Source organism: Anastrepha obliqua, chromosome 2 (genome assembly GCF_027943255.1).
Source record: "Anastrepha obliqua isolate idAnaObli1 chromosome 2, idAnaObli1_1.0, whole genome shotgun sequence".
NCBI lineage: Eukaryota > Metazoa > Arthropoda > Insecta > Diptera > Tephritidae > Anastrepha > Anastrepha obliqua.
This window is the reverse complement of record NC_072893.1, coordinates 37,936,866-37,964,513: the sequence shown is the minus strand read 5'-3', so window position 1 is coordinate 37,964,513 and position 27,648 is coordinate 37,936,866. Positions and strand designations below refer to the sequence as shown.

The 27,648-nt window shown below is 40.2% G+C and overlaps 1 protein-coding gene across 2 annotated transcripts; it reads left to right on the top strand.

Annotated features, from left to right (window-relative positions):
- Positions 1–3,887: 3,887 nt before the first annotated feature.
- Positions 3,888–25,654, top strand: LOC129238602 (uncharacterized). Of its 2 annotated transcripts, XM_054873673.1 has the most exons (5): positions 3,888–5,360; positions 22,586–22,803; positions 22,942–23,431; positions 23,506–24,573; positions 24,673–25,654. In XM_054873673.1, exons 1-5 carry the CDS (start codon positions 4,877–4,879, stop codon positions 25,152–25,154), a joined length of 2,742 nt encoding a protein of 913 aa, XP_054729648.1. In that variant the 5' UTR covers positions 3,888–4,876; the 3' UTR covers positions 25,155–25,654. The 2 variants fall into 2 exon arrangements, with proteins under 2 accessions (XP_054729648.1, XP_054729647.1); XM_054873672.1 differs by having other exon boundaries at positions 23,506–25,654.
- The last annotated feature ends 1,994 nt before the right edge of the window (positions 25,655–27,648 follow it).

Here is a 27,648-nt window from a genome sequence, read left to right as displayed (position 1 = left end):
TGACTGTGAACTGTTCCATGCGATGAATTTAACCTCGGAGCTATCATATCGACTGTCAAATTTGAGTCGGAGTTAAAGACTTCAGGACGACCAGCGCACGGGGCATCCTCCACGTCGCAGTTACTACTTCGGAATTTTGAGAACCACTTTTGCGCAGTCCTTACACTCACCGTATTCTCTCCGTGAACAGTGTTTGTTTCTGCAGCAGCAGTTGTTGTATTTTTGCCACTTTTATAAAAAATAATTAATCTCGAAACCTTGAAAAGCAGAACTGTTTTCTCGCTCATACATTTCAATATTCCGATTTGTAATCTTAGGCACTTGTCAATGTTTTATGTGGAAATCTTGTCAGTGAGGAGCAATTGCTTGGTTGACTGTAATAATAACAAATATATCTTGTACTTTGAGGTCGGTTAAGTAAAGTTAAAAGGCTGCGCATGTAAGAGCCCATCTTCTTCCAAGCATACGTTTACAGGCATATAAAGCAATTTCAGCTTTCCTTACCCGTTCTTCGCCGTTTAATTTCCAGCTAAGTTTGGAGTCCAGAATTACCCCTAAGTCCTTTGCACTGGGTGAAGGTGAGAGGGTTTGTCCGTTAATGTTTGGTAGAGTAAAATTTGGTACCTTATATCTGGTCGTAAATAGCATGAGTTTTGTTTTACGCGCTTTTAAATTTAGGCCACAGCCTTTAGCCCAAGAGTTAAGCTCGCCTAACGCCCTTTGGATGATCCCACTGATCGTATTGGGGCACAGTCCTGATGCCATTAACACCACATCATCAGCGTACGCGACCACTTTTACCTCACTTCCATTAAGTTGTATTAAGATTTTACTAATAACATATAACCAGAAGAGTAGAGATAATACTCCCCCTGTGGAGTGCCCTGTGGACTCTTTTTGTTATGTTGATATTACCCATATAAGCTCTAATTATCCTGGTTTCTAGCATAGAGATGATCCAATTACTGATACAATTTTCCGCCCCTAAGTCTATTAACACCCGTTGGATAGCATCAGCAAGAAAAGCTGCCATGGTGTACTGTTTGCTTGCTAGAGACCCCTCTATTGTTCGGATTAGCACGTAAGCATGTTGTGCAATTGATATACTGGAGCTCTCCAGCGAGCTTCTAATGTGTATGTCTAAAAGCCGTTCAAATGTTTTTAGAACGAAGGACGACAGACTAATTGGCCTAAAGTCCTTCGCTGTTTCATGCCCCCTTGTGCCCACCTTTGGTAGGAAAATGAGTCTAACAGGTTTCCAGCTATTTGGAAACCTAGGTTTAGACACGCTTTGAAAATTTCCATTAGCCATGGCAGAATATTATCAAGAGTTTCCTGTAACATCTTGGGAAAAATCCCGTCAGGGCCTGGAGATTTAAAAGGTAAAAACGATTTGATTGCCCATGCAACCTTCTCTTTTGTGACTATTACATCCGCAAGGTGCTGTGAGTCATAGCGGCTCCGCCGAATTCTCCCAACATCGCTATCGTGAGCGCTACATCCCGGAAAATTAGTATTTAAGAGAAGTTCTAGAGACTATTCTGCCGTAGAAGTCCAAGTGCCATCTGGCTTCTTGACCCAAGAAGGCATTGAATGATCTTTAGACAAGATACGGCTGAGCCTCGCAGAATCTCTGGTAGATTCGATCAAAGAACAAAAATCTCTCTAGCTCTCCTTCTTGGCGGCCCTAGTTGCCTTTTTGTACTGTCTCCGACAATCTCTGTACTTAGGAGGTGGACGACGACCGAACTTTGCCTTGTGATAATTAATATAATCGCTTCGATCTACTGCTGGAATTCAATAGCTGTGATACCATAATTTGCAGGTGTAGCAAAAAAGTTAGAGCCAGGATGTCCGCATCTCAACCCGACGAGAGCAAGACAACTGAGGAGAAGTGCTAAGATGATTTCATCTCATCAGCCATGCAGGTGTTCGGTTACGATAGTAGAAGTCAACAAAGTATCGCCACTAAAGGAAAAAATACCAGATTGCACGTAAATCAGGCATTTATGTCATTGAAAGTCAAAAAGCCTGGTGCACCCAAGCAGTTAGAAAAAAGTGGGTTGATTTTATGCTGCCACCACTGTTGAGAGGTCAGAATAGAGATTTACTAGTTTGGTATTCAGCCAGTACTCACCGCGCTAAAGACATGAAAAACTTTCTTGCTGAGAGGAAAATTGATCAAATAATGATTCCCGCAGGAATGACTGGTTACCTCTAGACACTTGCAATAAATAAGCCATTCAAGGATCTTTTGCGGATGCAAATCAATGAATATATTGAAAACAGAATGGTGAGAAATCAGCGAGGTAATTGTGTAAAACCAGGCTTACAAGAATTTGTGATTTGGGTAAAAAATGCATTGGGCAAAATAACTGATAATGATGTTTCCAATGCACTACGAACAGGCTACTTAGACAAAAAGTGTTCATTTAACGATAGCTATATCGCAAGACATGAGAGATTCGGACCAATTATTCAACAGGAAATGGATTTGGAAGAAATCGGAATATAATTCAGACGATGTTGCAGTAGAAGATGACATGACTGTAATTAAATAAATTTAAATTTCTGTATACTATGTAAATGGATATTAAATAAAAATATGTATATAAATATAAATGGTGGTTAAGTTTTAAGGGCCGGTGTTGATTTTGAATGAAATACAATTTTTTCAAGAAACTATTATCATTTCTCTTTATTATGATAATATTGGTATTTCTCAATTACGTATGGAAGAAAATATCGGCCAACTTTTCCCCGCAGCCTCGGCGGCAGACCTCCATCCGATGATCCAAATTTTCGATGACGCTGAGGCATAATTGAAGTTCTATGCCGTTAATGTGCCGAATTATCTCAACCTTTAGCTCTTGAATTGTTCCTGGGTTATCGACGTATACCTTTTCTTTCAAATAACCACAAAGAAAGAAGTCCAACGGCGTCAAATCACATGATCTTGGCGGCCAATTGACATCGCCGCGACGTGACATTATTCGGCCCTCAGATTTTTCGCGGAAAAGAGTCGCTATTTCGTTAGCTGTGTGACAAGTGGCACCGTCCTGTTGAAACCACATATCGTCCACATCCATATCTTACAATTCGGGCCATCAAAAGTTCGTTATCATCTCACGATAGCGAACAATAGTCACAGTAACTGCCTGACCGGCCTCATTTTGGAAAAAATATGGGCCAATGATGCCGCCGGCCCATAAACCGCACCAAACAGTCACTCTTTGTGGGTGCATTGGTTTTTCGACAATCACTCTTGGATTATTATTCGCTCAAATGCGGCAATTCTGCTTATTGACGAATCTACTGAGGCGAAAATGTGCCTCATCACTGAAGATGATTTTCTTTACGAAGTGCGCGATATGCATTTTTATTTGAACGCCCGTTTTCATAATAAGCCTGAATAACTTTAACGCATTGCTCGATTATGTATCTTTCTATGATTCAAATTGAGTTAGTCTGAGATTCAAAAATGTCAAATAAAATTTAAAAAAAGGACTTGACGTTTAGATATGGTTCACATCTAACATCGGCCCTTAAAATTTAACCACCATTCACTTTTATTTTTGCCCTCCGCGAAAATAAGCCTTGGCGCGTATTTTGGACCCAAAAAGAAAGTAAGACAGTATTTTATTTTCGGAAAAAGACGGTAACTACTTGATTAGATAACTGGCTGACGATAAATGTAAAAAAAAATCCAGGTTAGCACTTTAGCTGTTTCAATAAGCAGCGTATCAAGAAGACATTTTTAATAAAGACAATTTTGAACTGTATGTTGTAAATGGTTTCATTGGTTTTCAAATTAATTTATTCTCGTAAGAAAACAAAATTTCTAATCTGATTTCTTTTCCACTTGCAGATCAATCCACAGCGAGCTTGTGAGCCATAAATTTCCGAAAAAGTTCACATGCAATATGGCTTCAATGTACGCGTGCAATCAACTAATGTCAATAAAGCTCAGAAATAAAAAAAATTGTACCAGTGTCAACGCGAAGATTGCGCTTTCCTTGCGAATGTTGAAATGTGATCAAATGAAATTGGAAAAACTCTCAACAAGGAAAGAAAAAAGTGCATGCGCAAAACACTTACAGACATATCGCTGCAACGACTTATTTGTCAGTGTTAAACCAACAACAAAAAATTCAGTCAAAACAAATACAGCAAAAATCACATCAACAACACTAAGACAGTGCAGTTCACATTTTACGAGCTGTGAAAAACATGACACCGCGATAATACATGAAAAAGTGCACAGGTCCAAGTGAAGAAATCCAAAAAAAACAAAGAAAAGGAAAAAAGTTTAGGTGAAAGTAGAAGTAAAAGAGTGCGCGAAAAGTGTACTAACGAGCAGCATTAAAACAGATTTTATATCACTTCAGTGGAAAAAAGAGTGACTATTAAAAGCGTGTGTGCGTGTGTGTGTGTGTAACGACTTTTATTAGAGTATCCCTTCAACATACGTTAACAACAACTCAGCGGTGCTGAACATGCCGCAGTATCGTGCCAACCGAAATTCTTGTAGAAATTAATTGCGAAACCCACGCGCTTCCGTTCGCTTCAGTGAAACGCATAATTGCTGAAAGCTACAAAACTAGCGTCGCCAGGTGACCAAAAGGGCAAACGCAACTATAAGAGCAAATAAAGGATATCAACAGAAATTAGTCACTAAATAAAAGAGTCAATAACAAAAATAACTAGCAACTGAACCAAAAAAAAGTCACGAACAAAAATCAAGATTTTAACTATCAAGAAAATAATTGGCAAATACAACCAACAGCACAGCACTGCACATTCCAATATCTGACGGCATTCTACACACAACTTTTACATTCGTCTTTCATATTTACTCGAAATCTCTACGCCAAAAATGTCCGAGTTTCGTTTCTTCTCGTTCACCGATTTCCAGTACCGTGCCAATGACTCAACTCTGTTCACCTTGCCCATAACGCTCTCGACGAAGAGCACACCTGCCGACAGCAATGAGATGTCCGATGACCTGAACGTTCCGTATATGGTTTTCGAGATATTGGTTGCCATTTTCGCTGTTGTCGGTAATTTGATGGTGATTGTGGTTTTCCGACGTGAACGCAAACTGCGACGACGTACAAACTATTATATTGTTTCGTTGGCTATAGCAGACTTACTCGTTGGCTCTTTGGGTGTACCATTTGCAATATTGGCTTCGGTAGGATTGCCAAGAGATTTGTATACATGTCTCTTCACTGTCTCTTTGTTGGTGGTGTTGTGCACAATTTCGATTTTCTGCTTGGTAGCCGTATCGGTGGATCGTTATTGGGCCATACTCTACCCAATGGCCTATTCGCGAAATGTACGGACGCGCACGGCAATTGGTGAGTGTTAATAACATAAGTTTTATTTAAATTTATTTCAAGATACATTTTTCTAATGCAATTACTAAAATTTGTATCTGATGAGATTGCAAGAAGTCTAGGGGAAAGTAAAGGCTAGATAAGCACGTAATATGTAAGCAACTGCGTGTCTGAGGAGCTGGCATGTCTGATGAGGAACCAATTAGGGAGTTTCTCAGTGCAATACGAGTATAGTGGTTCTCCTGCCAACTGGCGGCCTGCTCTCCGAAAGGTGGGCTACATGGCAAAAGTTTTTGCATTCTATGTTGTAAGGTCGCAAGGTCCATCTGAATATGGGCAAAGCAGAGCCTCTACCGGGTATTTCATAAAGGTTGTCAAAAAAGTCTTGCGGTATTTCCGCAAGCTTGTCTTTGCAAGCTAGTAGTTCTAGTTGTATTCGTCACATCGGTTCACGCTAGAGCTTTTTGAAAAGCTCTTTTCACGTGCTAACACGTGCAAAATAAAGAGAAAATACGGCATATTTTACAGTACTACTACGATAAAGGCAAAAATGCATCTCATGCTGCCAATAAAATTTGTGCAGTTTATGGACCCGATACAGTTTCCATTTCCACCGCACAACGATGGTTTCATTCTTTTCGTTCTGGTGCAGAGGTGTTCGAAGATGCGCCACGGTCCGGAAGGCCTGTCGTCGAAAATTGCGATAAAATCGCTGAACTGATCGAAAGATACCGGCATAGTAGCAGCCGTAGCATCGGCCAAGAGCTGGGCATGAGTCATCAAACCGTTATAAACCATTTGAAGAAGCTTGGGTTCAAAAAGAAGCTCGATGTATGGGTGCCACACGGCTTGACGCAAAAAAACATTTTTGCCCGTATGGATGCATGCGAATCGCTTCTGAATCGCAACAAAATCGACGCGTTTTTGAAGCGGATGGTGACTGACGATGAAAAGTGGGTCACTCACGACAACGTGAAGCTGCCCAGACGGTGGTCAAGCCTGGATTGACGGCCAGGAAGGTTCTTCTGTGTGTTTGGTGGGATTGGCAGGGAATCATCCAATATGAGCTGCTCCCCTATGGCCAAACGCTCAATTCGGACCTGTACTGCCAACAACTGGACCGCTTGAATGCAGCACTCATGCAGAAGAGGCCATCTTTGATCAACAGAGGCCGAATTGGCTTCCATCAGGACAACGCCAGGCCACACACATCTTTGGTGATGCGCCAGAAGCTCCGCGCGCTCGGATGGGAGGTTCTTTTGCATCCACCGTATAGTCCGGATCTCGCACCAAGTGATTACCACTCATTTTTGTCCATGGCGAACGAGCTTGGTAGTCGGAAGTTGTCTTCAAGAGAGTCCTGTGAAAATTGGCTCTCCGAGTTTTTTGACAATAGGGAAGCGAGCTTCTATTAGAGGGGCATTATGAAGTTGGTATCTCGTTGGGAACTCGTCATCGAACAAAACGGCGCATATTTGACTTAAATCGCATTATTATAACCAATTTTATGAACAATTGAAAATTCAATAAAAATACCTCAAGACTTTTTTGACAACCTATATATTATATATTTATATTTTGAGACTTATCATAACGTCTAGAAAAGAACAGTTGCCAGAGAAGAGGAGAGTTGTATTACAGTTACCGTGTAACCTAGTCGTAAATGAATTGCTTATTACTATGAACCAGAAAAGAATCAAGACAGTTGCTTATGCGAACGATGTAGTCATCTTGATGACAGGGAAGTTTCTCTCGAGTACCAGCGAGCTCATGCAATCAGCGTTAAGGGAACTCTCTAAGTAGACGACCTTAAACGGTCTAATTGTTAACCCAGCCAATATCAAACCAGTTCTGTAATCTAGAAGATATAAGATACCGAGTTTTCAGTTACCGTCCATGGATGGAGTAACACCATCCACATCAAACGAAACCAAGTATCTTGGCATAATTCTGAACTCAAAACTTTTTCGAAAAAGGAACACCAAGGAAACGATGAAGAACCCTTGTAATGCAGTATCTATCTGTAAGAGGAAATTTGGCAAAAAATAGGACCTGAAACCGTATATCAACTACTGGGCTCATTTTGACTTATCAAGCTTTCGAGAGGTGGGAGGGGGTGCAGACACAATCATACCTAAAGAATCTCATAAAAGTCCAACGATTAGTTTGTGTAAGAATAACAGGTGCGCTCCGATCGACGTCTCAAACAGCGCTAGAAGTGATCCTATATTTCCACCCATTGCTATATTTGTTAAAGAGGGAACGGCTAAATCTGCTTCCAGGATTAAAGCGGCAGACATGCTAAAAGAAAACACGCAAGAAGAAAGAAAGACGCCTCGAAAGCAGACTATCTGGTTCCCAATATAGATTTGAAAAAAGACTATAAAATACCAATATCCGACTGAAAGGATTGGAAACTCAGAGCCATGACAGACGATATTGGTCCCCATATTTATACTAACGGCTCAAAGATGGACAATGACACTCGATCGGGAGTGTACTCGGAAAAATTATTCTTAAATTGCTCCTTTAGACCTCCCAAGCCTGTGTAATGTCTTCCAAACGAACATCTATGCTATAGACAAAGCAGCAAAGACGATAAGACTAATGAACTTACCTCCGGCAAACCTTACCATTTTTGTTGATAGTCAAACAGCGATTAACGCTCTGACCTCAATGCGCACCAATTCAAGATGTGTTAAATAATACAAGAGGTCGCTCTCACTTATCCAACAACACAACACCACACTTTTCTGGGTCCGCGGCTACTCTTGATGGGAAGGAAATGAAAGAGTGGATGAATGTGCAAGGAAAGGCTCTGAACTTGACCTTCAGCGAGTGGTAGAGGAATAAGCATTCCCTTAAACGAACTGTATACAGCGATTGACTTCAGCGTAATCGCGGGAACCAATAGAAGGTGGTCCCTGACTACTAACTGCAGAATCTGCAAATCGCTCTGGAAAAAACTGAATCTTTAAAAGACAAAATGTTTGTTTTGATTCAACAAATGAATGAATTGATGAACTATCAGCGTCCTCACAAGTGTTTTGGCAGATCACTGCTCTATTGGCATCCAAACCAGTAGAATGGGTGCACCTCACACCTTCTTAGAAAGATCTACTAATCTAAACACATCCTTCCCTTAGATATGTACCATACTTCACACTCCTTGTGACCTTTTGAAATTGCAAGTATTTTCGCATGAATGAAATGAAAGGTAAGCTTTTAATTACGTAAAAGTAGCTATCCCCAAACTTTATATTACAGCGCGTAAAAATATGAAAAGAACTATTTTACCTTATCACCAAAACAAACATATTTCGGGTGTCCAATGTCCTAAAAGGATTCACTCATTCATTCAGCAAATTTATTTTCAGCACAACATCCATTTAGTTAATTAACAACAAATTTCGAGCAACAATTACAACGATTAGTCCCCTAGCTAATGTCGCTGCCACCATGCGAACACCCAACTCTCGCCATTCCCACACAAATGAGAATCATTTGTTTACTTAATTGAATTAAAGTAGATATTTTTACGTATGTTTGCGTGAGTTCGCGCGCGAAAATATTCATTTATCACGCTTTTCTTGTCCCATACGACTACGCACTCATATATTTTCAAACAAAACGCACGCGTCTTCCTTCCTGTTGTAGCACTGCAATACCAGCACCCTAAATATAGTGCATGTACAACAACAACAACAGCGTGACGTGACAATAAACGTTACGCATATCATTTGTCTTTAGAAAATTTCAACGTCTTCATCGCGAAAACAAATAGTGAATGACAGAGTTGAGTGTGACAACAATTGAAAGGTCAATAGATGTACAGTAGCTCACAGCTTATTTCGTGTGAGACAATATTTTTACTTCTCACTAAAAAAAACAAAAATGCAATATTACAAAAAAATTTTTTTTTGCATTTTATTCTTTATTCACTTCTTCGTGCAACGGGACAAAAACAATACTTGAAAAATGTTTCAAAATAAGAGAAAATATAACAAAAACAAAAATTAATACAAAGTCAAAGTCACAGCTTATTTCGTGTATATACTAAACTTAAAAACAATTGTTATCTAAAAATTAAAAAAAGTCTAATTAATATTTTGTTGGGTAGCCTTTTTGTTTTATCACACTTCTTAAACGAGAATTCATCGAAGAAACCAATTTTTTTGTGTAATCCGGGGAAATCTTATACCATTCAGTTTTTAGGGCCTATTTTAGGTCGTTTACGTTGGATATGTTATACAGTCTGATTTTTGTTTCAAGCAGGTGCCATAAATTTTCAATTACATACATTTATATCTGGTGATTGGGGTGGCGTTTGGAGTGGGCAATTCCAAATCAACCATGCTTGCACTACACCCGACTTGTGCTTTGGATCGTTGTCGTGATAGAAGCTGAAATTCTCTCTTATGCCAAATTTTTCCGCACTCTGAAGTAAATTTGCTTACAAAATATTTAGGTATTGAATTTTGTCCATATTCCCTTCAATGAAGTGCAAGCTTCCAACTCCTGCTGCCGATATGCACCCCCAAACCATCACATGACCACCATGACAGTACCACGTAAATTTTGAGTTTGGAGCTCCGTATTTGGTTTCCTCCACACGCAACCCTTTCCGTCTGACCCAAATAGGTTATATTTACTCTCATCAGAGAAAATAACCGTATCCCAGAATAAGTCTGGCTTTCCAAGGTACTCCGTTGTGAACTGTATTCTTTTCGCTTATAAAAATAAAAATTAAAATATACTGAAACCAAAATCTGCAAGTGAAGGAACACGGAAAATATCGGGCCGAGCCGAATGGCTTTTGTTAAGTAGCCGCTAACCCGCAGATTTCGACAAGAAATCTTGCTAGAGAACTTAGAGATGAGTGTGGGTGTGCAGTTTCTCATAGAAAAGTCCACCAAGTTTTGTAAAAGTAGAATTATAAAAGGCGATCAGTTTAGAGGTATCGGATTTTAAATTCAAATAAAACGATGAGAATTATAATTGATCTTTATTTTATTATTTTTTTTTAAAACCATTCATGACATTTATTTTCTAAAGATAACTCCTTTCAAATGTTGTCCGCAACTGCGCCGTAATTCAAATTTTTAATGACTTACTGGAGGACTTCGGTATGTATTTCGTGAATAAATTTAGTTTTGGAGATCACGGGCTTCAATTTTCGGTATAAGAAAGTCGTTTATCATGGTGCGATAGCGTTTGCCATTCACTGTTATATTAGGGCCAGCCTCGTCTTGGAAGAAATATGGGCCGATGATTTCTCCAGCCCAAAGGCCGCACCAAACGATTGGTTTTAATGGGTGTATTGGCTGTTATTGAAGGGTTTCGGGTTGCTCTTCAGCCCAAATACGGAGAATTCCGCTTATTATGTAGCCATTAAGTCAAAAATGGGCCTCGTCGCTGAACGCTATAAGTTGGCCTGAGCGCGCGATGAACACTTTTCACAGAGCATCGATTTTTGTAATACATTTGTACGATTTTTAAACGTCGTTAAGGAGTAAGTCTTTCCATGATGAAATGCCAATGAATACTGAGAAAAAGTATTTATTTAGTTTGCCAGTAGTCACACGTGATCTAGAAAAAGTACCTCCAATCTGATCACACTTTATTTCACGACTTACTCGAACGAAGCCTTTGCCCTCTGCAGAGCATATTGAAAATCAGTTATCTTTCACTAGAACCTACCTAACTCAACTAGATAGCCACTGAGATGACGTGAAAATCTGCAAAGAGACTAAAACCATGCTGTATTACAACGATGGACCCAATAGGGATGGAGGCAGCCATTAAAAGCACTGGAAAGGCGGAATATTATACCGACAGTGAAATATGGCAAAATTTCAATCATGGAGTGGAGAAGCGTGACTGTTGACAATAAACCTTACTCTAAATTCCACCAGATCAATGATGCGGCTTCTTTTTATTACAGTAAAATACTGAATATACCAGCCCAAAGCACGGATATTAATCTAATAGAAAAAGTGTGGGCGTATTTAAAGAAAAAATTGCAAACAAAGTCTCAAAAGTTCGAGCAGAGCTCAAAAACGTTATTTGCGAGGTATGGCACATGATATCCTACAACTATGATGCTCAAAAATTGATTAATTCTATGAGAAGCAGACTACAGGGTGTTATACCTGTAGATGCTCCGGGTAGTCATACAAAGTACTGGATCACATTTCATTTTATAAGGCATATAACTTAAAACTGTTACCTGAAAAATTAATTCGATTTTTTTTGTGATATTCTTAAACGGAATAATTTTGTTTTCTGCTATTGGCTTATAAATCATTTACATATATACGAGGTGTGTTGAATTTTCGCAGGTTACGTATATTCGAATTTCGATTTTTTTGTGGCGATATTTTGGTACTCATGTCTCTCACTTATGTCGACGAGTTCGGCCATTTTGAATGTTCAGTTAATTGTTGACAGCTACTTTGCTCGCACGTATTTCGCCTCGCCTTCGATTTTTACCTATTTAAAAAGATGGATCAAAATGGATGGATGTGAAAAACGAAATTAAGTGCGCGGATACATTCCCAATGTTGACTGTGTCATATGGATAAGCTACCTTGGACCAAAGCAACGTTTATCGGTGGTACAAAATGTTCTCAGAAGGCCGAGAAGATGTGAGCGACGAAAAGCGTGCCGGCGTGCCGGACGCCCGGGCACTTCAACAACAGACGAAAAAATTGATGAAGTGAAGAAAATGGTATTGGCCAATCGTCGAATCACCATTAGAGAAATTGCTAAGGACCTAAACATATCGACTGGCTCGTCCCATTAGATTTTTTTCAATGATTTGGGCATAAGACGGGTCGCCGCAGAATTCGTACCAAAACTGCTCAATTTCAACCAAAAGCAGCATCGTATGAACATTACCAATGAGATGTTGGACTCTGTCCGCGACGACCCAAATTTGCTCCAGAGAGTCATAACTAGTGACGAATCGTGCGTTTATGGTTATCACGTGGAAACCAAAGCTCAATCATCTCAATGGAAGCTGCCGCACGAACTAAGATCGAAAAAAGTGCGCCAAGTTCGGTCGAATGTAAAAGTTTTGCTTACCGTTTTCTTCGATTGCAGGGGCGTTGTGCATCGTGACTTCTTGTCACAGGGTAAAACGGTCAAAAAGGAATATTACCTGCTAGTTATGCGCGAAGCAGTCCGCCAGAAGTGCCCGGATTTGTGTAAGAACAAAAATTGGCTCTTGCATCACGATAACGCCCCTGCACCTGCTCACACATCGTTGCTTGTGCGCGACTTTTTGCCCAAAAACAACACACTAGTGATGCCACAGCCACCGTATTCCCCAAATCTGGCCCCCTGTGAATTTTTCTTGTTCCCGAAAGTGAAGAGGCCCATGAAAGGACGACGCTGAGCTACGATTGACGAAATAAAGGCGGCATCGAAGGAGGAGCTGAACAAGATAAAAAAAATGATTTTTTGGAGTGCTTCGAAGATTGGAAAAAACGTTAGCACAAGCGCATTATATTTCATGAGAATTACTTTGAAGGGAACAAAATAGATATTAATGAATAAATAAAAATTTTTTGAAAAAACACAAAATTCGCGATACTTTTTGAACACACCTCGTAAGTCAAATAAAACCAAAGATTGAAATAAAACCATGAAAAATACATATTTTCTTAAGTAATGTGTGAATAAGTGAAAGAAAAGTTGATCAATGACCGAAAATTAACTACCAAAGAGCTGCAGAGGACTTCAACATTGCTTATGAATTTGTTTAAGACATTGTGGATAATGATTTGCTGCAATGTTTCTCCCAAAGGACCTGAATTTCATGTAAAAAAGGGGCCGTGTTAAAAGCGCCAAGAAAATGATTTCCAATACTGAATCTCGTCAAACGCATCATTGCTGGAGGCGAGACATGCGTTTATGAAGGTAGACGCAATCCTGACATCAGACTAGTGAGTGGAGAGCTCCGAATGAATCAAGACCAAAAAAACACAGCGTTTTCAACCACAAAAGATAGCGATACTCACGGTTTTTATGGATTACAAAGGTATTTTACACCACGAATTTTCGCTAGAATCTCCGACAGTTAATAACGACTATTATTTGGAAATAGGAGACGTTTACGTCAAGCAATTCGCCAAAAAAGAAAAGATTTGCGGGAAAACAACCCGTGGATTTTGCAACAAGATAGCGCATCGTCGCACTGCGCCATCATTATCCGCAAATGTTTGACCGAGAACGAAACCAATAACATCCAACAGCCATCGAGTTCACTTGATTTGGCTCCTCTGCTCGAGTGGTCGACCCAATAAACCACTACGAGGAACGCGTTTGAGCAACCAACACGAAATAATGAAAAAGTCGAAGACGACACTGATGGCCACCCCGAAAATAAAGTTCTAGAAATGTTTCGTGTGCTGGATAAATTGCTGGATTAAGTGCATTGCAGTTGATGGGGAGTACTTTGAAGAATTTGTGTTTTGAATTTTCTGAATATATGCAGAAAACTTTTTGATCAAGCTGGTATTAACAAATTTAGGCCAAAGTATATTAGTATAAAATTTGCTAGAAACAGTAGGCTTCTTTATAGGTGAAGCAACAGGTATAAAAAATATATCTTTGTAACACCGGAAAAGAGCTGCAAAAAATTACGTTTGTTTGTGAAAATAGTGAGTTATACTAATTTTATGAGGTTTAACCCTGGTTAGTATGTTGGTTGGTTGAACTGAGGATTCCATCCGAATCCAACTAGCGCTTCCGCACCAACTTGTTTAATGTTATTTACCGCATGACTATATCCAGGTGTATACCTATGAAATGAGACTTTTTTATTTTCAAACGTTTATTAATTAACAAAAAATGGTTACAAATTTAATCTTCAAAATAATATCCATCGCTAGCGACACATTTTTCCCATCTCTCAGGCAATTTTTGGATGACGCGCCAGAAAAATTGGCCGTCTTTGGGCGCAAACCAATCATCGTGCCATTTTTGGGGTTCTTCGATGCAAGCAAATGACAACCGGATAATCCACCAATTCCCGGGTCGCTCTTGTTCGATATGGCGGTGCATTGTCATCAACAAAAATTACTTTGTGACGCTGATCGGCATATTCTGAGCGCTGTTCAAATCGGCCAATTGTCGTTGGTAGCGGGCACCGTCAACTGTCTCACCGTTGTTTTTGGCTTGTGGCCGGGCGGACCATACGATCGTTTACGCTTGGGATTGGAGAAATACACCCATTTTTTTCACCCGTAACGATTCGATGCAAAAAGGACTTCCTTTTAAACCGGGAGAGCAGCATTTCACGATGTCCGCAAATCGTAGTTTGATGGCACGAAATTCGACATTTTTAAGAGCGACAAAAATGCATTGTTGTATGAAATGTAACAAACAATGAACTGAGTATTGTTGACAGATGACAGACGAAAAAAAAAGACATTTGAGAAGGTTTAAAAATACTCCTAGCGACATCTATGGACTAATAGCTTCAAGTCTCACTTCCTAGGTATATACCTAAACAAGACAGTTGTTCGAGACTTTCGAACAGTGGTTTGCCCAGGGTTGGCATTCTCTTCTTCCATAGGGTAGAGCAATTACAGAGGTCGCTAGCAGCCAATCGCACTCGATAACTCTATTGTTGCTTTCACATGCAAATTTTCCGTCAAGTGAGCAGAGCCCACAGATAGCGAGCAGAGAAGTGGCGTATCGAAGGCGCCTACTAGTTTCCTCAATGAATATTTAATTCAACGTTTGCTAAAACTATTCCATTTACATATTTATCGCTTTTGCTATAATTATTGGAAAAAAATGTTCTTGCTGAATTTTGTAAAAAAAATTGTGCGCTTAAACTAATGCAGTCTTTTAAAAATTCATTTGCTAAGTGTTATTATTTGATCATAACTACATCTATAACTGCTATTATCATTACGTTTCATAAAAAACAAAAACAGCAACAACACTGCTGTTAAGCCTATATAAAAACATGTGAAATTGCTCTCAGGCAATGTTGGGGTCGAATGCGCTTCATGTAAATTCACCGACTACTTACACATGCGATCTGAAGTGACTGGCACCAGTTCGACTGCTACGGCCCATTGAATGAATCAAGTCAACTAAAAATAGTTATTTCAATTAACACAAGCTCAATAATCTTTTCATAGCGCACGAACACTTTTACAAGCCCATGCAGCAGATGATTGTCCGTATGAGTTCGTATTGAAGTGGTGAACGCGCTTTTACTTAATTTATGCAACTGTGGCAGCCATTAAATAGCATTGCGAAGCCACAATACAGACACAGGGAGATATAATAAGTAGATGGAAATTTATGTGGATCAAATGGACAGGCGATAGTGGGCTCGTCTACGCAAGCAATGCTTTTATATACTAGTACGCATGCACGAGTGTGTGTGTGTAAGACGTTTTGCTACCATATAATTTAGGGGGCTCGGTCGAATGCTGCATTCAATGCCTTTTGCAGGAAGTACGCGCGCGTATTTATTAGCTATGCGTAAGAAACTGACACTTGTTGGGTGTATACGCAGTAGATGCCAGTTTAAGTTGCTATTTACGTAATAGTCGCCCAGTAGTCCCTGAGTCGCTTAAGGGTCGCGGCTGTAATGCTGTATTTGTGCATTGGCTCACGTGATCTGCTGGCCAATTAGCGTACAGAACATCATTTATGGCTAGTTTATCGATTTACTACGAGCGTAGTTTGATAAATGCATAACTAATGAAAAAAAATAAAAATTTTGCGGATAAATTTGAGTTATACAGTTTAATAGTTGGTGCCTTTTAAGCTCAGTAAAATGCCAAAAATGAGAAAAAAGTACTCATTATCCTAGTTTACATCGTTTGGGGCGGCAGCCTAATCACCTTGTCAGAAATCAAAAACAGATTAACGAAACCAAGGCAAGACTGAGTCTTGTCGAGGCCCTATGCTCCGGAGAGGTGTGAACAAGGGAAAAAAATATCGTCCGGGGAAAAAGAAAGCCATTATTTTTGCGTAAAATTCAAAACTTTACTGAAACCTCCGTTGAACGCCTTTTTTAAAGCTTTCTGTTGAGCATCCTGATCTGGCCTTTTTCGTCGTGTTCGAGGATCCTTATTAAAAAGTGATATCCCTAAATCAATAGAAAATTAAATTTTAGAAAGCTACCTGGAAGCTCAACTCGTTAACTATATTACTATATAATAAAAATATGTTAAACTCAGAACCAAATCCGAAAAAACCAGTCTGGCCGCATCTGGGTGCCCATCGGAGGGTTAAGATATTTCAGATTGTCCGATTTTGGTAAAATATTCACCGTTTTGTTTTATAATGTGTTGCAATTTAAAAAGGGTAGCTCAATATTGCGTCAATCATAGAAATCTTGGCGAAAAACTCTAATAATCGGTTTTCACAATCTCCTCTGAATAAAAAATTTCTTATCACTCAGAAAGTTTTGCAATGAGAAAAAAAGGTGGTAATCGCTTGGGACCAGGTCCGAATTATATGGTGGATGCATTAAAATGTCTCAACCAAGCTCCCGAAGGCCTTAGCGAGTCGTTATAGACGTCCGTAGCCTTGCGTTGACCTGATGGAACACAACACCTCTTCTGTTGGCCAATACTGGCCGTTTCAGGACAATCGCTAGCTTCAAACGGTCCAGTTGTTGGCAGCAGAGATCTGAATTTACTGTTTGGCTATACGGAAGCAACTCATATTAAATGATTCCTTTCAAATCCCACCAAATAAACCGTAGAACCTTCCTAGCCATCAGCTCTGGTTTGACCACCGTTTGAGCTATTATACTTCATCACGCTACTTCATTGAGCTACTTGACCCCTATCGTTTTCGCATAATATTTTAGTATGTGACCCATTTCTCAGCCCAAGTCACCATCCATTTAAGAAATGGGTTGATTTTATTCCGCTTGGCCAAGGCTTTGCAGTTGGTTATTCGATCCATCATGTTTTTTGGTGTTAATTGGTGTGGCATCCAAGCATCGAGCTTATTTTTGAATCCAACTTTGCGGAAATGGCTTAAAACTGCTTTATGGTCGATATTTAGCTCCTGGGCAATACTACGCCTACTATCATACCGGTCAACTCGATTGTTTCTGTAGTTTTATCGACATATTTGGCGACGGGCCTGCCTGTGCGAAGTGCATCTTTAACATGAAAAATTCCTAAATGGAACCGACTTCGACTATTTTTTTTCCTAATACAAGATTTAGTTATTTTTAATCCAAAAACCTTTCAGATATGTCAAGTGGTTTTGCTTTAAGTTAACTCAGGCATTCAGGCTGTTAGCCAGAATTAGAATTAGAGATAGCCTGGAGCTGAAATTATGAACATACCACAGTTTTTAATCGAAGTACAAAAGCTGTATTCCACGCCAACTCGAAGGTGTTGTGGTCATACCTGTTGTTGACCCACACAGCCTATAAGAGTAGGAACAGCCACCTTATAGCCATCGCTAGTGCATATTTCACTTATGGAAAGAACTTTTTTCAACCTGTTGAATAGAACTAAGAATTGGAGCAGAGAGGGTTTAGGAGCCGAGCCCCCAGTCACGACAGATTCGAAGTCACATTAACCGACTAGAAATAAAAAGATCAATGTTGAGAAACAAAGTCGTAGGAACACAAATTGCCAACTCAGATATGCAAGTATCAACCGGCCACCGTACCCGAATGGGTTTTGTGCGTAACTATCATTCGGTAAAAGCTGGATTTGAAACCCATTACGAACAGGAAATACCAGATTTTTTCTAACAGCAGCGACCCGTCGGCAGGCAATCGCAAACTTGCAAGTAAATTTATTCATAAAAAAGCTCTTCTTAAAAAAAACCAGCATCACAGAAACTATCAAGACGAGCATCACAAATCGGAGGAGAAGCTCGGCCCATCACCCAAAGCAGCATGTACCCGACAATTATATAAGACGAAAGAAATTGAAACGATTGAAAATTAACGAACATCGGCTAATACTGCAGAAGACGAGGCGATTAGTTGTATAAATCTTACTTTGGTATAGACATAGCGCAGCTAAGTGAAATACAGGTATCCACCGACTAGGCCATGTCAGTTGAAATCTCTTTGGTAGGTAAAATGGTTGAAGTACCACTCTGGCACCCCCCAACTAGCGCTAAAGCGCCATTTTGATACCATTACGGGACCTCCAACAAGCAGATATCTACAGCCAGCCAGAGCCATTGATATAATGGAGAATATTGATGGGATTTAGGTTGGCACACTGCCCCTGGCTCTCGAAGAAAGGAGCATCAAGTGATCTTCATCATCCACCTGTCAAGCCCGAACATTTACAGAGAAAGTGCTCAAGGGCCTCCTTCTCTGAAAAGTCCCCACCGGGATTAAATAGTAGCTTTTCTGCATGAGTGCCGATCGTCCACAGCTACGAGTTTGGCAATTGAATACTTTAGAGCTCCAGCACTTTCTGAAGCTGGCATCTATTGTACTGTGGCCAAAGAGTTTTCGAAATAGCACATAAATAAATAGAGCTCCATCTCTTCTGCGCTTTCCTGTGAAATAAGTTGTGTAATACTCCTTAAACAACAATCAAGTGGATGCCGATGACCTTATAGCCCATCAGAAGAGCTTTCGACCAAACCAAGCATCCGAACAGTAAAATTGGCAGAACTACTATGTTCTACATCCAATGCACGAACTGTGGCTTGAGTTTCCATTTTTTGCTGAACATAAACAGGAGTCAAAAGCTACACTGACCTTCTTTATTTGATTTTCACTGTGCAGGTTCCAATAGAGTTTGGAGTCAATCACCCCTCGAAGATACCTAACTTTCAATGAAAACGATAGAAGATGACTATCTAGGCTGGGAAGTCTAAAGTGTGGAGGTTTATATTTTCTGGCAAATAACACCAGCTCCGTTCTATCAGAGTTTACTCCGAAGCGGCAACTGGCCGCCAAGGGATTGGGTACAGCCAGTGACTTTCCCAAAATCTCAGCCATGACTGAGGGAAACGGTTAAGATACCATTAGGACCAAGCCATTGGCGTATGCTACTATATTAACCCCACATTTATTTAACATTGTCAGTACTGCGTCAATAGCAACTAGCCAAAGGAGAGCCGAAAGTGCGCCACCCTACTGAGTCCCCCTGTGCACAAATCTAGTGGCTTTAGCCCCTGCTGCCATTGCATTAACTTCTTTAAAGCCAAGCAGGGACGAGATCCAGAGTCAGGTATGTTTTTCCACCTCGAGTTTATCTAACGCTCAATATACATACATATATAGAGGGTTGCCCATATTCGACGGACCCATCTGACAGCCCTGTATCTTTTGATAGAGACGTCAGATCGCTTAATGACATACCGCGTTGGAAGCGTCAGTCCAAGCAGATTTTTACTACGGAACAGTACACGCCACGCGAGTGCTCCCAAATTGTTCATTGTTACATTCAACAAAAGAAGTCAATAGAAGAAGAACAAAATCACCATGTCCGATGAGGCTCACTTCTTAATGAATGGGACGGTAAACAAGCAAAATTGCCGTATTTACGCCACTGAAAACCCTCACGAAATTCAAGAGGTACCTCTTTACAACGAAAAAGTCACTGTTTGGTGCGGCGTTAGTGCGAAAACGATTATTGGGCCGTTTTTCTTCGAAAATGAAGATGTTCAAGCTGATACCGTCAATCAGGAGCGTTATTCCGATATGATAACCACTTCTGTGATGCCAGTTGTTCGTCGAAAGCGTATGGCAGTTCTGGTTTCAACAAGACGACACTCCACCACACACAGCTCGCACCACAATCGATTTTTTGAAGAAATTGTTTCCTCGTCGTTTGATGTCGAAAAATGGCGATTTTGACTGGTCACCTCGTTCGCCCGATTACCGCCACCTGACTTCTTCTTGTAGGGATATTTAAAATCAAAGGTTTATATTAATAAGCCAAAGACCATAGAAGAGCTCAACAACAACATCCGTGAGGAAATAGCCGCAATGTTAGCTAAAACTATGGAAAATGCTGCAAAACGTACAGGCTCAAGGCGGCCATTTGAGAGATATCATATTCAAAAAGTGATGTCAACACATCTACTTGAACCAAATAAAATTATTATTATCGTCAACATCAAAAAAATTGTGTTTTTATTTAAAAAAAAACACATGAGTCCGTCGAATATGGGCAACCCAGTATATATAATTAGCGCATGCACCCTTTTTGGGTGTTTTGCCGAGCTCCTCCTCCTATTTGTGGTATGCGTCTTGATGTTATCCCATAAATGGAGGGTCCTACAGTTTCAAGCCGACTTCGAAGGCAGAATTACACTCGGAGGTTTGCCATTGCCTACCGAGGGGCGACCACTATTAGAAAAACTTGATTTTGTTCTTTCACCAAGATTCGAACCTACGTTCCGAATGGTAGTCACGAATGGTAGTTGCCCTCGTCTCACAGTGCGGCCGATTCCCAAAAAGCTGGCCAAAAGTCGAAAAAAAAAGTTTCTAGATAGAGTTTTTTTGTCTTTGGGTTGGCTACAGTAATGCCTTGAGTAGTGAAAACCGTTCATAGCAACGTCCTGTACCCTAAGTATCCTCTGTATTTTCTGTCGCAACGTGGCCTTCGTTTGAGCATCGTACAGGGTAGGCCATTTAAAGCGGGCCCATTTGTTTCTGAAAAAAAACATTGAAAAAAACATTTTTTTTTGTGTTGATATGAAAAATCATTTATTTTGATTCAAGGAGATTTGTTCCAGCTATATTAGTTTTTGAAAATGATATCCTTCAAATGTTTGCCTCTGGCCTTGATGGCCAAATGTGTCCTTTTTTCGGCGTTTTCCATCGTTTTGGCCAATATTTCGGCCGGTATGGCGGCGATTTCGCGTCGGATATTGTTTTTAAGTTGAGTTAGAGTCCTTGGCTTGTTGATGTATACCTTGGATTTCAGATAACCCCACAAATAAAAGTCCGGTGGCGTCAAATCTGGTGATCTCGGTGGCCACGGAAAATCACCATTTTTCGAAATCAACCTTCCAGGGAACAATGGCTTCAAAAAATCGATTGTAGCGCGTGAATTTGAATTTTGTACGGAAACATTTTCAAATCGATGCGAATTATGCGCCTGAGTGTTGTCCTGGCGATGCCTAATTCCTGAGAACGACGATAACTCGATGTTCGCGGAGCCTCCTCAACACTGGCTCGTACAGCCTCGATATTTTCAGCAGAACGTCGTGTACGTTGTCTGGATGCGTGGCTGGTATTGCTGAGACTACCGTGGTTAATAAATTTTGCGTATAAACGCTGTAAAGTGCTTTTGGATGGCGCACTTTTAACTTTATTTTTTTTTTTAAACGCACGTTGAGTTTTCACAATTGAGAAGTTATTTTGGATGTAAAGCTGAATTATTTCAGCGCGTTCTTTTGGAGTGTACTGCTCCATGGTAAAAATTGTCTTGGACTGACGCTTCCAACGCGCTATGTCATTAGTCGATCTGACGTTCCTGTCAAAAGTTATAGGGTTGCCCGATGGGCCCGCTTTAAATGGCCTACCCTGTATTACTGTCGATGAATAGTGAAAGTTGTACACATTTGAAAGATTTTGTAATGGAGTAAATTGAACAAAACCAAATGGAATCATCTTCGGAAGGTTAGTAAAATACGAGAAATCTTTAGTACATATCAATACCTCGACACAAAATTTTTAGCTGCAGCAATACGTAGATACATTTTTTGCAATTTTTTTTATAAAATTTTAGTTTTCAAACTGTATAGTAATACAACGCCGTCATACGCTGCTTTGAAACCTATTAAAGGTTCCTCAAAAAAGTAATGGTTACTGAATAAAACAAGATTCAGCTGCTATCACTTGCTACCTTGGCTTTTATGCTATTTTTTGTGCACAAGTGCATCTAGATTATGTTCTTGAATATACGCTATTTCACGTGAGGGTTTGGCCAATAGGGTTGGAAGGGGGTGGATTTTCAAAATTTTAAGATCAAATTCGTAATCAGCGACCCCGACAACCCCCGAGTAAGAAATTTTGAATCAATTACTTAATTTTTTGAGTTTTGGCCAGCTTTTCGGGAATCGGCCGCACTGTGCGTCTGCAAAAATAATTTAGTATTTACTTATTTACCTCATCTACGGCTTCATCCATGACGTTGTTGATTTCCTTGAGGAGGTCTTTCGTTGATTGTTCCTTCCGTCATTTTGTGATATTCGCCATTTTTTGTTTTTTTTATTACTCATTAATAATTGTTTTTCTCCGCTTTTCACTTTCTTTGCAGTAATCATATCGATGTGTTGGGTCGCTGGCACAATTGTAGGCTTCCTGCCACTGTTTGGCTGGCATGTAAAGCCAGAAAATGAAGCGGATATGAGCTGCCATTTTGTCAAAGTAATGGACTACAATTATTTGGTATTTCTGTACTTTGCGACCATAATTACACCTGCGTTGCTAATGTTGGCCTTCTATACGCACATATATCGCGTCATCGTCAAACAGGTGGGTACTGAATGAAATTATAAGATGAAATAAAAGTACAGTTATTTCCATAAACACATCGACTTCGCAGAATAATCTTTCGAAAAAAAAAAAAAATACATTAGTTACTTAACAGGTTTTTGGGTTACTCTCCCACAGGTACGCCAAATAGTCACAATGAATCCGATGAGCGATAGTAGTCGTCGAAACTCCAACACGCAAGTTCAAATTGCGCACGGGCGCCCCTGTCACGGCGGCACAATGCTGCGCGTTTTAGGTGCTTCACGCAAGCGTGATGTGAAAGCTACACAGAATCTCTCCATTATTGTGCTATTCTTCATGATCTGCTGGTTTCCACTCTACACCATCAATTGCATCAAAGCATTCTGCCCCGACTGTCAAGTGCCCGGCAAATTGACACTTTTCTGCATTATACTCTCACACCTGAACTCCGCCGGCAACCCGGTGTTGTACGCATATCACTTGAAGGATTTCAGATTGGCGTTAAAGAATTTATTACTGAAGATAATGGGCATTGAAATCGAGCCACCAGTAGATCCAATGCATCGCTTCTCGCTAGCCAGTCAGCATCGGCTACAATCCATTGATGCAAGCATGCGACACACACTGCAGCCACGTATTTATATTGGTAGGTAACTGTAAAAAAAGTGAAGAATACCTCACCATTACTAAAGCAATTAATTATTTGCAATTTTTTCTTAGATTCACCCATTTGGCTGCGTCAACAACAACAGTCACTGAAGAGCTCCCAATTGGCGCCTAAATGCGGCGTTATAACGCCCTGTCTGAACAACATACACCACACGGTGGCCGCTGTAGCCTCCGTGCCCACCGATATTGGACGCGATATGTGGAACATAATGGAGGCTTCCAGTGGCGCCGAATTAGAGGATGTCAATTACGAATTTCCCATAGAAAGAAGCTCGAATACACCGCCCACCCCCGCGTCACAGCAACAGCGGCGCGGCTCCTCACTGGATCATGTCAGCATACCTGTCTACTCCTACAACAATAGCAACTACTACACTAATCCTGACGAATCCGAATTGGATGAAGTCTTCCTGCCAAGCATTCAAAATAGCAGCGGCAGCAATAGTGTGGAGAACGTGCGACCAAATGGCCACTTGATGAACGCTCAAACAAGTGAAGTTATCGCTTGCCCGTTGCGGCAAAAATTACGCTCGGATGACACAGATTATCAAGGTCACGTGTTGGGCAATCAGTGCACACTCACCGACTCTTCATATAGCGATTATGATATACAAAAGCAAAGCGCTGGTCACACGCCACCAGCCAAGGGTAAATTGCTGACAACAACGCAGCTACGGCGGCTATCCCAACTAGATGCTGCTGAGCTAGGGCATATCTGCAACACAGGTGGTCGAGTAGTTAATAGCATTGGCGAGACAAGCGCCACTGGCATAGGCTCCTGTTCGCGATCTACTTCCAGTTTATCGGGGCTCAGTAATTCGGGCGCCTATGTCGTTGAAAAGGACACTAGCCCGCTCTCGCCACGCCGGAAGCGTAAATTCAAAAAAGCCCAACGTATGTCCATGAACTTCAATAAGGCGGCTGGTACCACCAGCAGCAATAAGATGGTGAGCGTAAATAAAAATAGTCGGTCATTTTCCTGCACCAGCGAGTCATCGTCGACGCCCACCACCGCAGAGGTGGTGAAGAGCACGCAAACAGAAAGCGCGCCAACAAACACACATTCCAACAGCAGCGCCAGCAATGGCAACACTGCGTTGAAAACCCATAACCATCATAGTAAGTCACACAATAGAAATAATAATAATTATAATAGTAGTAATAATAAAAGCAGTAACAAAAATAATAACGAGCATAAATTAAATTGTCATGCGACAGAGCGGCAGCCACATACAATACACAGTTGTGGGCACGACACGTTCAGTCGGTTGCGCGCTGTCAGTCAACTCATCTTCCCGCCCATCGTCAAGCATTCGAGCCTCTTTCAATTATTCCAACCAAGCGTATCCAGTGCGGAAAATGCAATGGCAAATGCTACGAATACAACTACAACGCCAACAACGTTGACTGAAGTATTGTCGCAGGCGTCCATGAACACCACTACAATAGTCAGTGCAAGCGCAACAACAACAACAGCCATATCAACGGCGCCAGATGCAATCTCTTCCAGCATGGTCAACACTGCAACCACGCCCACAGCTACGTCCGACGCTGCAACGCCACATTCGACTGCCGCTTCGCGGATCGCATCCGTTGACGAGTCAATTAAGACAACAGTTACCGATTTAACCGATCCAACGCCAACGCCGCAGTCCAAAGCACAGCCACCGCCTGCAGCGCTAGATACGAGATTGGGTTGAAGCGAGGCGAGCAGTAGAGGAGAAGAGGAGGAGGACTGACAAGCCAGTTGCGCTGGCGTTTGTTTCCATTTTTTCTACTTTATTTTTATGATTTTTTTATCGATAAGTGATTATTACATAGTTGGAGTTAAACAGTAGTTAGATATTTATGGTAGTATGTGTATCGTATTTATGTATGTTTATGTGAATGTACGACTAATTGCATTATTATTTTTAGTTGCAAACGAATACTCATTCTAAGTGTACCAGCAATTTTTGTACATATTTACCTACTTATATACTAAAAATATATTAAATGTATTTGTATGCATGTCTTTAGTTTGAGTTTGATTGCAAAAGGGCACTTGATTCCAAACTAAACAAAAGGCTTTTAAATGACATTCACTTTCAAACGATGTCTGTCTGTGTGTTTATATTTCACTTTTAAATGTAAAAATAAAAAATAAAAAATATTATATAAAATGCTTTTACCGCCCAATCTGAAATAGGAATTGAATGCAGCTCAGCAAAAGTTGGAAAACATATCCACTACCAAAAATGGCAAAGTTTAGCAGTATATGGAGCTAATGTTTTAAATCCAATAACTGTCAATTTAAAAATTAAAAATAAATATTTTTGAAAACATTAAACTTATGTTTTATTGACGCGATAACGTCTTATAATTCGATGTAGCCGGCTACACGCACCAAAGAATGCGTCGTTACCTTGTTTGAACTGCAAGCGAAAGCGCGGAACGAACGACAAAGAGCACAATCGGCCCCCGCGTTCGGCAACGTTCGACATCTGGCGCTCTCCTACTTGAGTGAGCATACATAAATATGTATGTATATGCGCATATGTATATATATAATATAAATTCACATATTTGTATGTATTTGCATATGCTTTCTTCCTGTGTGCATGGCAATGAACCATTTCTCTGTTGAGAATAGGACGATGATAGGAAAAGTAGGAAATATGAAAGGAAGTGTTTCGAGTGTAATGTGTCTTGAAAAAATCAAATCGTTATGGTGCCTGTTAGTAATCGAAATTAAACATATCCTACATGAATTTGATAAATGTTTCGTAATTTTTCACGTTTGTGTAAATGTAACTTGATCAATTTCATTGCGATTCCATTTAGCTCCTTCTCTATATCCATACAAAGTATCTACCGAACAAATAAAAATAAAATTTTCTTTTGAAAAATGCAATCCTTCCATCAGTTTCTTATGACGTTGTCACGTTAAACTACCAACAGTAAACCGACTTTTCAGACAACCTCTTTTTTATTATTATTAATTGGCTGTTTGTGCACTGCGACCTGAAGAGATCTATAATGCAACCATGTAGCCTTCTCGAACAATTTTAGGCTGTTAATAAATTCTAAAACTGCTGTAGGCTTCATTTCTACCAGGAGGTTTGGATTTATAGCCCCATTTCCCAGGTAATTTAGTCTACGTCGTGCCACTGCTGGGCAGTCGCATAGAACATGTTCTGCTGTTTCTTGTGCCTCTTTGCAGAGTCTACAAGAAGCATTTTCTATTACACCTATCTTTTTCATGTGATAATTAAGTTTACAGTGCCCTTTTAGTAGTTCACTGTAAAGTTTTATGTCTTTTCTGCTTAGGTTAAGCTCAAAAATGCAGCAATTCTATATAAAATACTAGCGTACCCTCGCCCGCTTCGCTAGACGATAAATTCAATGATTTGCTGAAAGAGAATAAAATTAATACGAAACAAAGCAAATTCTTTGATACAATTGCATTCGAACTTTATTGTAACACTTTTTGGTAGACAACGTTTTTGGTTTTTTCATCTTTCGCGTGAATAATGACGATGGTTTGCCAACTCGTGAGCAAGCTACATACAATTGTCTATGAGAAAAAATTGGGTATTCTAAATTAATACCGCACATTTGTAGAGACTGTCCTTGCGCCTTATTAATTCTCATAGCGAAGGCAAGGCGAATAGGGAACTGCAAACGATTGAAATCGAATGGTAAATCCGCCGGAATCAGTGGAATTCAGGGTATCAAAATGTCTTCTCCTTTGTACTTCCGTTTCAAAATTGTTGCTTCGATAATGTTACCCATTAGCTCCTTCACAGCGAGTCTGGTACCGTTGCAAAGTCGTGGCACATTAATGTTGCGCAGCATAATAATCGGTGCTCCAATTTTTAATCGTAAATTATGAGGTGGTAAGCCTGGCAAATCGAGTGAGTTTAAGAATTGAGTTGGATAATTTACGACCTCATCTTGATCAGTAATAGTGTCCATTGACTTATACGCAACTATGTCACCAGGTATTTGATCTAAAATAGCTGAATTTATATCATTGACGTCCTTATTTTTCCCAGCTAAAATTGCTCTTTCACTGAGTCAATCATGGTTTTTGTAATGTTGAACTATGTTTGGAAATACACTCTGTGTCAATGCCTCTTTAGACTGTGCAAAAGTGCAGAAATTGTTAGGCAATGTTATCATTCCTGTTGTTTTTGAAAAAAGGTTTTTTTT

Bases quoted from the DNA above. Each gene is read 5' to 3' on its own strand.
- LOC129238602 (XM_054873672.1), top strand. From the start codon at position 4,877: ATGTCCGAGTTTCGTTTCTTCTCGTTCACCGATTTCCAGTACCGTGCC. The intron at 22,804-22,941 runs GTGGGTACTGAA...ACTCTCCCACAG, and splicing joins ATCGCGTCATCGTCAAACAG to GTACGCCAAATAGTCACAAT. The intron at 23,432-23,505 runs GTAGGTAACTGT...ATTTTTTCTTAG, and splicing joins GCAGCCACGTATTTATATTG to ATTCACCCATTTGGCTGCGT.